The sequence below is a fragment of the Sinocyclocheilus rhinocerous genome, unplaced genomic scaffold (assembly GCF_001515625.1).
Source record: "Sinocyclocheilus rhinocerous isolate Xijiao unplaced genomic scaffold, SAMN03320098_v1.1 scaffold3266, whole genome shotgun sequence".
Classification (NCBI taxonomy): Eukaryota; Metazoa; Chordata; class Actinopteri; order Cypriniformes; family Cyprinidae; genus Sinocyclocheilus; species Sinocyclocheilus rhinocerous.
The window spans coordinates 21,494-34,980 of record NW_015623466.1 but is presented as its reverse complement, the minus strand read 5'-3'; the positions used below and the strand labels follow the sequence as shown (position 1 = coordinate 34,980).

Here is a 13,487-nt window from a genome sequence, read left to right as displayed (position 1 = left end):
GTTTACATAATATATGTGTGTGTATTGTGTATATTTATTATGTATATATACATACACACCCATACATTTATATATTTAAGAAAATTATGTTACGTTTATATATTAAGTAAATTTATATATAATATAAATTATATGAATATAAATATTTACATGTAAATAAATTTGCATATTTTCAAAATATATACTGTATGTATGTATATTTATATATACATAATAAATATACAAAGTACACACATATATTATGTAAACAAAAACTTTTATTTTGGATACGATTAATCGCGATTAATTGTTTGACAGCACTTATTATATTATATAATTTATCAGCAATCAGTTTTGTATATCCTCTACCTTTAAGATAATTATTATAGTACATAGCTTCATGTTATAATTACAAGCTGTTAATAAAGCTGGCATTCTGCACTGCATTGGTTGTTGTGCTCAATATTGTCTCACAGAAGAATAAAGTTCAGTACGGACATGTTTGGAGAGCAGTTAGAGATGTCTCTTTCTGTTGCTGTCACCGTGCCAAAACTATGAAGGACACAGAAGGTGAATTATAGAGATACTGTATGTCAACCACGGCAGTGGAATCAATACAGTCTACAACAAAAAATGCAGCATTCGCAATGAAACACGATTTATTCATCCAGATAAAAGCAGCGAGTTTGTTTAACATTGGTTGCCTTTATTGTTACTAATAATTCCACGACGTTGAGCGCAGAAAATTTATTTATTTGAATCCACCTATATGTTTTATATTTGATATAATACGCTTCCTGTACAGCTGAAGCCTAATGAGCAGTCTCTTTGAAATACCTTCAGTGCAGAAAAAAATGCTTTGACATTTTTTGAAATGGACTCAAAGAGCACACATTTGTCTCCTAATGAAATGCTTGCAAGGTATTTCTGTATTTGAAAAGATCCAGAGCTTTCATGATGTGTTTTGAACCCCTCACAGCTGCATTTCAATGAGTTTGTTTTCCAGTAAGTGAAATGTCTGTCATTTCTTCTATCAGCATCCAAACAGCGTTTACTGAAAAGGTATAAACAACACATAATCAAAAACAAAAATTGACTCATGAAAAAAGTCTTATGTTTCATATTTTTCCGAGTCTTGATGGGATGTATTTTGCAGAAAGATGAGATCTGAAGGGTATAACGGGCACCGGGTGCTTATTTTTGGCGTAATGGACAAATGAGCCGTCTGCTCCCTGCTGATATAATTTTGTATCCATGCACATGAATTCAGATGGTCAGCGCTCCAGAAAAGTTGATAATTGTGCAGAAATTACAGGTCTTCATCCAGTAATCACTCAGCACTGATGGTGCCAGGCTATTTCTGTACACGTATTGACAGACACTGGAGTGAGAATGAGTTTTTCACCATCTGCTGACACTGCCTCATTTCACTCTGCTCTTCTTATAATCTAATTTAGACCAGTACAAACCATGCTCAGTGCCAGATATTTACTAACCTATTTATTGTAATGAAAATATAACCTAATTATCTGAAAGATCCATCAACATTTTTGTATTAACATTTCCCATATGCAAAGCCATTTTATACTTTTTAAAATCTGAAAATATATATTACAACAAAGTGTTATATTGATAAAGTACTGATAAATTTCAGTACTGTCAAGCTGTTTTATAATTGGAGAAGCTTTGAAATATGAGCTGCAAAAACTCATAAAGGCAGTCTGTGCAATGTTACTGAAATTAATAATGTACATTCAACCTCGATATTTACAGCTTTACTTTTAGAATCCTTTAAAGGTTATGATGGACTCCTGCACTCACATATTTCAGACAAATATTACAATTATGATTGAAAGCTTAAGTTTCACTGCTGCCGTAATATTAAAGTGGTACCAAAAGTTTATTTGAAAATTAATTACTGAAAATTCAAAACATTGAGTACAAATAACTGAAATTATTGTGAGCTGTATAGATAAGTAGTCAAGTAGATGGAAACAAATGTTGTTAAAATAGGCTAATGAAAGCATTCTCTATAGTGTACAAGTATGTAAAGAAATAGTTTTAAATTCCATAAAATTCATATTTTCAATTTAAAATCACTTTCATAAATGAAGTTTAGTACTTTTAATACATTTAAATATTTAGTTTTAATTTAATAAACTGTCACAACTTAATTTGTTTCTTTAATTCATACGTGCAAGATTCCTTGCTGAAACTTCACAACAAACACAGAAGAACCAAAGCATTCGATGAAACGCGCGCAGTGCGCATCCAAAAAGCTGTTGCGCACTGAGTCTAAAACCCTTTATTGTTCTATACTTGTGATGCAGTACGTACTACACCCGAGTGATTCTCATAAATCCCACCCACGACAACATTACACCAACTGGACCTGCAGTCTGGGAAGTTTTACGCGCAGATGGTGAGAACGCGGCACATTTTGCGCACATTTGTTTTTATTTATTTACACCGATTTACAATGTATTTACATGTTTATAGCGTCATCTGGAAATACATTAGAAGTAGGCTAATGTATATATTGGTAAGTTAATAGCTATATTTTGTATAGGCTAATGGACATTTCAGGTAACTGCAATTTTGCGCACATTTTGTTCCTTTAACAGATGTTAAAATGAACTAAATTCACCAAGGAATGAAGTGAAGCTTTTAAAAAATGGAATCAGGTGATCCACTTGGTGTGAGGAATCAGGTGAATATCTCGGCTGTTTTTACCAACATCTCACCAACAATAACAGGACCTGAAGAGCACGCGCCTCCATACGATATACTAATAACATCCATACTCGGCACAATTTTGACCATCATGTGTTTGGTAGGAGTAATTGGAAACGTTTACACCCTGATCATCATGAACACCTCCGTGCGCGTAACTGGATCGATGTATGTCTACATTGTGAACTTGGCTCTGGCGGACCTGCTGTACCTCTCCACCATCCCTTTCGTGGTTTGGACGTATTTTGCGAAGGACTGGTACTTTGGCGACATCGGATGCCGCGTTCTGTTCAGCCTGGATTTGGTCACCATGCACGCCAGCATCTTCATCCTGACCATCATGAGCACAGAGCGCTATCTGGCTGTGGTGAACCCGCTGGACACCTTCGGCCGGTCCCGGCGCTACAGGCGCGCGGTCACCTGCCTCGTGTGGCTCTTCTCCTTCATACTGGCTCTACCGACCATGATCATGATTGACCTCAAGAGAGACGTGCACAATGGAGTAGAGAAGCGCATGTGCCACCCGACCTGGCAGATGACCGCGTACAGAGTGTATCTGACCATCCTGTTCAACACCTGCATCTTGGCTCCTGGATTAATCATTGGATATCTCTACCTGAAATTAGCCCGGACCTACTGGTTATCGCAAACGGCTATATTCCCATCCAGAGAAATGAAGAAGTGTCCTAAACAAAAGGTGTTATATATGATCTTCAGTATAGTTCTGACTTATTGGGCGTGTTTCTTACCCTTCTGGTTGTGGCAGTTGCTCAGTATCTATTATTACGCGCACGGAGGGCTCTCGAGCAATACGGTGGTGTACATTAACTTCGTTGTTACTTGTTTGGCGTATAGTAACAGTTGTATCAACCCTTTTTTGTACACTTTATTAACGAGGAATTATCAGGAATATGTGAGGGACAGACAAAAAAACAGCACAGAGTTTAAGAAGAGGTACAGACTGTCGTCTCAAAGGTCTGTGTCTTCTGGAAGTCAACAGTTCTGTTAATACTTTGACTAGCACGCACCGTAATGGCATTCTTCTGGATGCTTACAGCAAACTTTGATATTGTTGCTTAAACATGGCTGTTTTGTGGAATTGATCATTAAATTTAACAAACTTATTTCCTCAGTGTTGTTTAGGAAAGATATACATTCCGAAACATACATTTTTATATTTTGGTTAGCCAGGAAAGCTGTCTTAACAGAAATATAATCATCTTTTGTTCTAGGTTTGCAAAATGTTCCCCTAAAAATAATTATTAGGGAAGGTCGTAGGTTATTTTTAGATGGTCTCAAAATAAGTTATTTTATAGTTCTAAAAATAAAACCTAAAAATAACCATTAGGGCACGTAATACTATTTAGGTTGTCACAAGAAAAAAAACGGCAACGTTCTGGGAAAATTATTTTATGGTTGTAAAAAAAATTTAGTCCAACAAGTCGCTGAATTTGTCCGCACACTGAAAAATCAGACCAAAAAAGATCTCTCAAAAATGTAGTTTTTATTTTCCATATGCAAAAGTGAAAAAAGTGACAAAGGTGCAAAGTGTTTTAAAAAACAGACCAGAGGGCAAACGTTTCAGCCCATGCTTTCTTCAGTGCTCATGGCATATGGTTGTAAAAAAATAAAACCCCCAAAATAACTAAATGAGAACATTGTCATAAACAAATATGAATGTTAATATTTTGCACTTTTTTGTTCATGTTGTGCATCTAGAGAGATGTTTTACATCGCTGACCAAATATGTGACCCTGGTGCACAAAACAAGTCATAAGTAGCACGGGTATATTTGTAGAAATAGCCAAAAATACATTGTATGGGTCAAAATTATCTATTTTTCTTTTATGCCAAAAATCATTAGGATATTAAGTAAAAATCATGTTCAATAAAGATATTTTGTAAATTTCCTATCATAAATATACCAAAACTGAATTTTTATTAGTAATATGCATTGCTAAGGACTTCATTTGGACAACTTTTTCTCAATATTTTGATTTTTTTGCGCCCTCAGATTCCAGATTTTCAAATAGTTGTATCTCAGCCAAATATTGTCCTATCCTAACAAACCATACATCAATGGAAAGCTTATTCATTCAGCGGTCAGTATAAATCGTGTATACATGTATAAAGATGTATAAATCTCAATTTCAAAGTTACAATGCTGACGTGGTTCTGAATCTAAGGACTATATTAAATACATGCAGGTTGTTTCATTGTTCGATTATTACGTGAAAAATGTGTGCAATCATAAATAAAGAGATGGATGTGCAATATCTGAGTAAATAATTTGTTTGGATTGATCTTTAATTTCTGTTTATTAAAAATCACACATGACCTTCAATATTTTTTGTATTATATTTATATGTGCTTTGTTATATATATAAGTTATATAACAATATGCTTATATATATAAAAATAATCCATGTGACATCAGTGGTTCATCCGCAATTATACGAAGCTACGAGAATACTTTTTGTGCGCAAAAGAAAAAACAACAACAACTTTATTCAACAAGTCGAGGAGATATCTTAATTTGTGTTCCGAAGATGAACGAAGGTCTTACGGGTTTGAAACTACATGAGGGTGAGTAATTAATGACAGAATTTTCATTTTTGGGTGAACTATCCCTTTAAATGTGTTGTACTCAAGTACTTTGTATTGCTTAAAACCTATTCAAAAAGCTATTGTCAGATGTGATTTTTCATTTGCATGCTATTCAGATAAGAGAAAGCAGATGTGCTTGAAATCATGTATGCAACCAAACCTGAAACAATGTCCCCATAGTGACAATGTCTCAATTTCCTTTGAAGCACTGATGCCTGGAATATTGTCAATGCATCACGTCCATACTTAGTGTTTTGTTTGAATAAACTGTCAAAAATAATGCAAAAAAGGCATTTGTTTTAGCTTGATTTTATTTTTAAAAAATATATTGTTTCCTCTTATGTTTATTCTTCTCCTTGTTTGTGAAAATAAACTTGGCGACATGGTCAAGAATTTCCATAGCAGTGAATAAGGTATTGTATTCATGGCCTGACTGCAGAGTTAACTTTGCTTAAGTGCTAGGCATTGAGCCATGAAATCACTTTCAGCAGCTAATACACATTCACAACACCACCAAACAAGTGCAGTGTCACTTCAGGCTGTTTTCCATAAACACGTCGGGACATTGTTAAGCATCCAGTAGTGTCTTGGACACTCACTGGACTTTACTAAGCTATTCTTCCAAATCATTTTTGAATGATCTAAATGGTCATGTGGTACTAAAGCCAAACAAGATATTGTTCACATGCACACGCTGTACTGGCTGTTCTATTTTATGTTGAAGAATTGAAACCATTTATTTGGCTACTGTTATCCTGGTCAATGCTTTTTGTACTTCTTCTTGACTCGCCTTCAGTTGTGCAATGGAGTAATAAATATCATGGCTACTGTTCAGGGAAGCTGCGCTTTCTTGTAAACAATTTATATGTCATACCAAGCAATATATTTCCCACAGAAATATACTTTTGGTTACATCTGGAGCTGAAGGAAAACAAGTAACTGACAGCAAAAGCCTCAAAGTTTTTTATGCATTGTATAAAATATGTTGATGAAAAGATGACCCTTTTATGAAAGAGAGACATATGTAAATTTAATTTTAAAAAATCCTACAATACTGATATTTCATGAAGAGGTCTTTTTTACATTTATTAGTTTTTATTTGTTTTAGTAATTTAAAAAGAATAAATACATGACAGATACAGGAAATTGTATATTCTGTTGGAGTTGTATTTAAAATGCATTTAATCATCTATTGATGGTGGGTTAATATTTTCTGGGGGGATTTCAAATGCGGTTTTGCAATATACTATCACTACAGTGAGCCAGACCTAAAAAGGTTCTCTGTTAACAAATGTTAACACTTTTTAATCAATGCACAACAGCAATATTCTGTAACAATTTGATTTATTGTGACTTAGCTCAGAAATCTCTTTTAAACGGCAAAACCTTGAGGTGTCCTCATTTTGTATTTTAAGTGAACATTCACAAACTCTTTTAAACAGTATATGATTATTAAAGATATTTTTACCTTTTGGACAGAAAAAAAACTCTAGTGCACTATAGAGGAAATCTACATTATTTCTTATTTTGATGAAAGACTGATTTAGGAGATCCCATCTGTTAGCTAATACATCTGTTGGCTAGCATTTTAGTGGCTTGGCAGGGGTATGATTTTAATGATTGACATTTGAATAGATTCTCCTGCTACGATGCTGGTAATGTCTGAACTTGACTGACGGGGTGAAACCAGCATTTATGAGAATTTTTATGAATAGCTGATATGTTTGTATAGTCATTTGCAGATGAAGCATTCATTCTGGAACGGAAAATGTTTTTTAATGAGGATACAACAGCTTTTAGCATATGGCACACGAGTTGAAGCCCGCAGGTGCTACATTCCTCGCTTTGAGTTAGAGAAGTAATGACTGTGGTTGCAGTTTACGTTGGTAAGATCCCATGTTTAGATTTCAAGTTCGGTCTTCCATTTGGCGCCAGTCATGGCCATCCGATGCATGCTTTTAAACTTACACCAAAAAATACACATTCTGAGACATGAACTGAAATGAATTGTGAACTTTATTAACATTAAATCGTCCTCCTCCCATTTTCACCTCAAAATTATGGGGAAGCTGTGCCTCCCCTGCCTCCCCCGACGAGCCGCCACTGCCACTGACCTACTTTGAAATGTCTTCATCATTTTAGTCATCACCTTTTGCGGGAGAGCCTGCTGCATCCTAAGGGAGTCTAAGCATAATTGCCCACTGTTCATCTCTCCCAGGGCCAGCATATTTTCCATGTTCATGAAATGGAGCTAAGGACGGTCACTTTGTTTGACTTGGATCTGTGCCATTCAGAATAAAGACTACTTTGTTGGAGAGGCTGATAGGTAATTTCTTTCTTAGTCTTTGGACACAGTTTATCGAAAATTTTCGGTCAGTATATTTAAGATATGAGACCAAGTGCATAAATGTGCCTCTTTAAAGTCACCATCAATTTAAAATAGACAATTCTTCTCCTTTTTTTTATTTTTATTTATATGTATATATTTTTTAGGATCTTATGCTGCAGGGATGGCATTTTTTGTAGGCAATAACCTGGAAACAAGTTAGCATTTTCCAGTTCCATGGTCCTTAAGTCCATGGGTTTTTGAATGGGTTTTTGGTTAAATGTCTGTGGTTAATACAAACTCAAGATATTTAAAAAAAAATTATTCTATGCTAAAATGTCAGTGATACCCCCTTGTGATTTTAAAGCTTTCACTCATATGAGATTGTCTTGAAAAAGGGGATTTATCTGTCTATTTGTCTTTCTGTCTGTCTGTTTAGAGACAAAGATAGTGATAAAGATTTGTCTGCAAATCACCATAAACATTATAGGGAAGACATGTCCCGCAATATAATATATCCCGCAGTAAAGTATAGCAAAATAAATAAATAAATAAATAAATACAGTACCGTACCGTACAGTAAAACGTTAAATGTGGTGTTTCTTGCCTGTCTTTAAAAAAAAAAAGAAGGACTGATAACTGTATTTCTATATTTTCACCAACCCTGTCTTGTGAATTTGGATACAGGTTTACATTACAAAGGCCTACATGCAACCATGTCAGAACAGAAAACTTGGAAAAGTGGGACATGGGACCATAGAAACAGTGTATGGAAAATAATGATGATTAAATATTACATCCATAGATAATGTAGTCCAAATGTTGCACAGTAATTGATGTCAATGGATCATAGGCTATTATCCTGAGAATCATTAGGCCTATCTAAACATGGAATATTGTCAGTCGCTTTCCGTAAAACAATGAATTAAGAATAATTTCAGTCAGTCTACAGTTACTTCAGCTAATAGTTATTTCATCGTAATGAAATGAATAGACAGTCATCTCAGACAAAATTTGTGAATTGCATTTTGAAATGGAAATACTTTGTTTAGTTGTAATGACTTTCAATGCACTAATTTTCTTAGGTTTATGTGTATCCAAACAATTGGGGGAAAAGTCTGGCGTGTTGAAAAACATGACAGTCGGTTGAGAGATTTGAATCTAAAGTTTTGAAAAATGACATCAAAGTGATTGTAAAACTGTAAGAAGGAAAACGGAGACACCTAGAGGACACCCAGAAACTAACAACGGAGAAGAACTACAACTCTCATGATCCTCCGCGGCTCCGCCTACAGCAAGACGCATGTGCGTCTGACGTCACACTCTGGCTTGTTTTGGCCGTTTGTTTCGAGATCCGGCGATCAAACGCTTTCGATGTGCTGGATATTGTGACTGAGAGGTACGTGCAGTTTATTAAGCAGTCTTCGTGTGTTGTAGTCTTATTAGAGTTCGTTTGTCATCGCCATTAAGTTAGGATGAAATACCCGGCTGAGAATGAAAATCTGTGTTGTTTAAGTGATATCAGCTGGCGCGGAGGGTTAACGCCAAACGGCTAGCTGAGACTGGCTAGGGACTTTAGCGAGTACATATTTGTTTGTTTCTTTTACCCTACTGTATGTTTTACTTCTCTGGCAATGTCCACATGTTATAAACGACAAAGGAAAGCGAATGATCATAACATCAACAGGCTTTCTCAGCACTACTATGCGAGATCAGCTAGTCTGTTCTGCCAATCTGCTGGAATTAACAGGCTGTGTTTCAAAACCTAGTGAGCAGACTATTTAGACAGCAAGTTTGGGTGTCATAGGCGCCTTGATTTGAATCATCATAGATAAACAAAACACGCTTAAGTCTCTGCAGTGCACACAGAGATACTAATTGACAACACTCATTTAAATATAAATGCACTCAATCCTCAAGGACATTAACTCTCTTAACTCTCTTTTTGTGTGTGTTGTATATGAACTCAAGCTGAATAATGGTCATGAATATAATGTTTTGAATCTGTCATACTTGTCTGCTTTAAAAATGTCAGTCATGTTTGGAATCTACATCATTTCGTGGGAAATGGGAAATGAAATCTTACGAGCACATGCACAGATGTATCCAATCTAAGTGCATCAAGAAACTATGACTGTATTTATGTCATAAACATGATGGATACACCATGTCATGCATGTGCGGTTATGCTTGTCTCATTTCAGGTTCCTGTGTGTGTGCATGGGTGTTTGTGTGAGAGAGAGACGGTGGACGACTCGGGGAGTCTGTGTGTCTTATCATGGCTGACGGGTCCAGTGATGATGATGTCATCCACCTGGCTAGTTTCAACACCCATCGCAGTCGAGGTACTAACACCAAGGCTTTATTTTGGCATTACTTTCATCTTTATGAGAAGTAATCATATTATTCTGGGTGTCATGACTCTTTTGTTGTGTTATTTTGTTAGCTAAAAGAGTTAGGACGAGGACGCCCTACATAACCATATCTTCATCGTCGGATTCTGATGATGAACCTGTCAGATTCGTACCAAATGTCCCTGTCGTGGTCAAGGACGATGAAGAAGAGGAGGACGTGAGCATCTTGGAGGTAACTGGAGCTGCGTTCCAATTCACAGGGTCCCTGTGTAGTATTCACTGCTCCCTATATGCTTAGCAATGCATATCTGTAGAATTCATGAATATGATAATATAGGCTACTAGTGGGGGGAGTCAGCAGGGACCTGGTGATATGTTTTTATAACCATACAGGGCTCCAGACGCATTCTTCCCACTGGTCGCTCTTTTGCTTTCGCTTTTGAATTTACAATCTTGTTGTCACGATTTACAAGAAAAGATAATCGTCTGTTTTGCTTACATCTATACCTTTCACTTTTTAAGACTACTGTGTTTCAAAACCTAGTGAGCAGACTATTTAGACAGCAAGTTTGGGTGTCATAGGCGCCTTGATTTGAATCATCATAGATAAACAAAACACACTTAAGTCTCTGCAGTGCACACAGAGATACTAATTGACAACACTCATTTAAATATAAATGCACTCAATCCTCAAGGACATTAACTCTCTTAACTCTCTTTTTGTGTGTGTTGTATATGAACTCAAGCTGAATAATGGTCATGAATATAATGTTTTGAATCTGTCATACTTGTCTGCTTTAAAAATGTCAGTCATGTTTGGAATCTACATCATTTCGTGGGAAATGGGAAATGAAATCTTACGAGCACATGCACAGATGTATCCAATCTAAGTGCATCAAGAAACTATGACTGTATTTATGTCATAAACATGATGGATACACCATGTCATGCATGTGCGGTTATGCTTGTCTCATTTCAGGTTCCTGTGTGTGTGCATGGGTGTTTGTGTGAGAGAGAGACGGTGGACGACTCGGGGAGTCTGTGTGTCTTATCATGGCTGACGGGTCCAGTGATGATGATGTCATCCACCTGGCTAGTTTCAACACCCATCGCAGTCGAGGTACTAACACCAAGGCTTTATTTTGGCATTACTTTCATCTTTATGAGAAGTAATCGTATTATTCTGGGTGTCATGACTCTTTTGTTGTGTTATTTTGTTAGCTAAAAGAGTTAGGACGAGGACGCCCTACATAACCATATCTTCATCGTCGGATTCTGATGATGAACCTGTCAGATTCGTACCAAATGTCCCTGTCGTGGTCAAGGACGATGAAGAAGAGGAGGACGTGAGCATCTTGGAGGTAACTGGAGCTGCGTTCCAATTCACAGGGTCCCTGTGTAGTATTCACTGCTCCCTATATGCTTAGCAATGCATATCTGTAGAATTCATGAATATGATAATATAGGCTACTAGTGGGGGGAGTCAGCAGGGACCTGGTGATATGTTTTTATAACCATACAGGGCTCCAGACGCATTCTTCCCACTGGTCGCTCTTTTGCTTTCGCTTTTGAATTTACAATCTTGTTGTCACGATTTACAAGAAAAGATAATCGTCTGTTTTGCTTACATCTATACCTTTCACTTTTTAAGACTAAAACAAAAGATGGATTCATTGTTATTCTTAAATAAAAAGCACAACAACAATAAAACGGTAAGATACAATGACAAACAAGCTTACAAAACGTTTATTAACAAAAATGAATAAGATGAGGCATCTTACCACATGCTGTATTATATACAGACTAATAAATCACAAAACGTTTAGCAAACACTGAGGAATCAAATAAAAAATAAATAAAAGTCTTTTAATTTATTCTAGCACAAGGGTGTAGTTTTGGTTTGAACATTGGAAACCAGAGTCCCGGGTCATGCTCACTCATAAGGTTTTTTTATTTGTTTGTTTGCTTATATATTTATTTTTGTGGACTGGTCTTTTGTGCTATCATCTATGCAAAGTTGGTGCAATAAAGTAACATCATACTTAACAATTACTTGTTTACATAGGATTAGGGATGAAACGATTCCTCGAGTAACTCGAATACAAAAAATCATCGAGGCAAATTTGTTTAGTCCATTTACTGTAACTACACATGGAACACTTGTGTTTCCCCACGGACCATTATTACTGACGCACAAACCGATAAATGCTGGACATATTTAAGACGTAAATCAATGGCTGCGTCCGAAAACTCTAAAATGCTGCCTTCGGAGGCAGCATGGCATCAAGGCACGTCTGAATCCAAATTCTGCTTCACTTCCTGTCTCCGGAGGTACCTTCTTCTGATCGAATTTTGAAGGCAGCATAGATGTATTTTTCGCTGCCTTTGATATCCCACAATCCTGTGCTTTCCATTCCGTGACGGTTGAGCTAAAAAATAAAGATGGCATCTGAAAGTTGCGTTTGGTGGTCAGTTTGTATGTAAATGTATATTTCTGACTAACTTTTTGCACTTTTGATGTTATTTCTAGCGAGAAATCAGTATTATAGTAATTAAATATTTGTTTAGTTATCACAAAAACTGTTACGCTGCCTCAGAAGCCTGTCCGAAATCAGTTTCATGAGGTGCCTTTGTGCAAAAACTCTGCCTGCAAAGTCATTGCCTCATACAGCAGCGAGGCATTATTATTTATATTTTTTATTGTTACCAAATTCTGTGTTTTAGCATGTCTAATTATTAGAATGCATAAAACAACTTCATTTATTAATTTTGTTTTTCTTAAAGTAGCCTTGTGATTTTTATTTTTTTTTATATTTTTTATTTACATTTTTCTGGTTATCAAATGAAGGCATAAAACATTAATTTAATTTATCATTTATCTTTTAATTATTGAAAATTAAGCAAACAAAGGGGATTTACTATTAAAATTAAAACATTGAAGAAATGTTTTGTGATTATTCCTTAAAAAATGTTTGTTTCATTTTAGTATTAGTAGTAGTAGTAGTAGTAGGCAATGTACATTCTACTGAAAAATAGTTATAAGCACAATGTCTTCAAATCAAACTGGTCTTTTGTGCTATCATCTATGCAAAGTTGGTGCAATAAAGTAACATCATACTTAACAATTACTTGTTTACATAGGATTAGGGATGAAACGATTCCTCGAGTAACTCGAATACAAAAAATCATCGAGGCAAATTTGTTTAGTCCATTTACTGTAACTACACATGGAACACTTGTGTTTCCCCACGGACCATTATTACTGACGCACAAACCGATAAATGCTGGACATATTTAAGACGTAAATCAATGGCTGCGTCCGAAAACTCTAAAATGCTGCCTTCGGAGGCAGCATGGCATCAAGGCACGTCTGAATCCAAATTCTGCTTCACTTCCTGTCTCCGGAGGTACCTTCTTCTGATCAAATTTTGAAGGCAGCATAGATGTATCCTTCGCTGCCTTTGATATCCCACAATCCTGTGCTTTCC

The 13,487-nt window shown here is 36.0% G+C and overlaps 2 protein-coding genes across 2 annotated transcripts in view; both read left to right on the top strand.

Annotated features, from left to right (window-relative positions):
* Positions 1 to 2,653: 2,653 nt before the first annotated feature.
* Positions 2,654 to 3,721, top strand: uts2r5 (urotensin-2 receptor 5). The gene has a single exon (XM_016563493.1). It carries the CDS (start codon positions 2,654 to 2,656, stop codon positions 3,719 to 3,721), a length of 1,068 nt encoding a protein of 355 aa, XP_016418979.1.
* Positions 3,722 to 10,982: 7,261 nt separating this feature from the next.
* The window catches only part of LOC107748518 (E3 ubiquitin-protein ligase RNF216-like), a gene marked incomplete at its 3' end in the record, with an annotated part of 18,878 nt that continues 16,373 nt past the window's right edge, over positions 10,983 to 13,487 (top strand). The window contains exons 1-2 of the mRNA XM_016563370.1: positions 10,983 to 11,119; positions 11,221 to 11,360. Of these exons, the coding sequence (XP_016418856.1) occupies positions 11,053 to 11,119; positions 11,221 to 11,360 (207 nt within the window). The remainder of the gene's footprint in view (positions 11,120 to 11,220; positions 11,361 to 13,487) is intronic.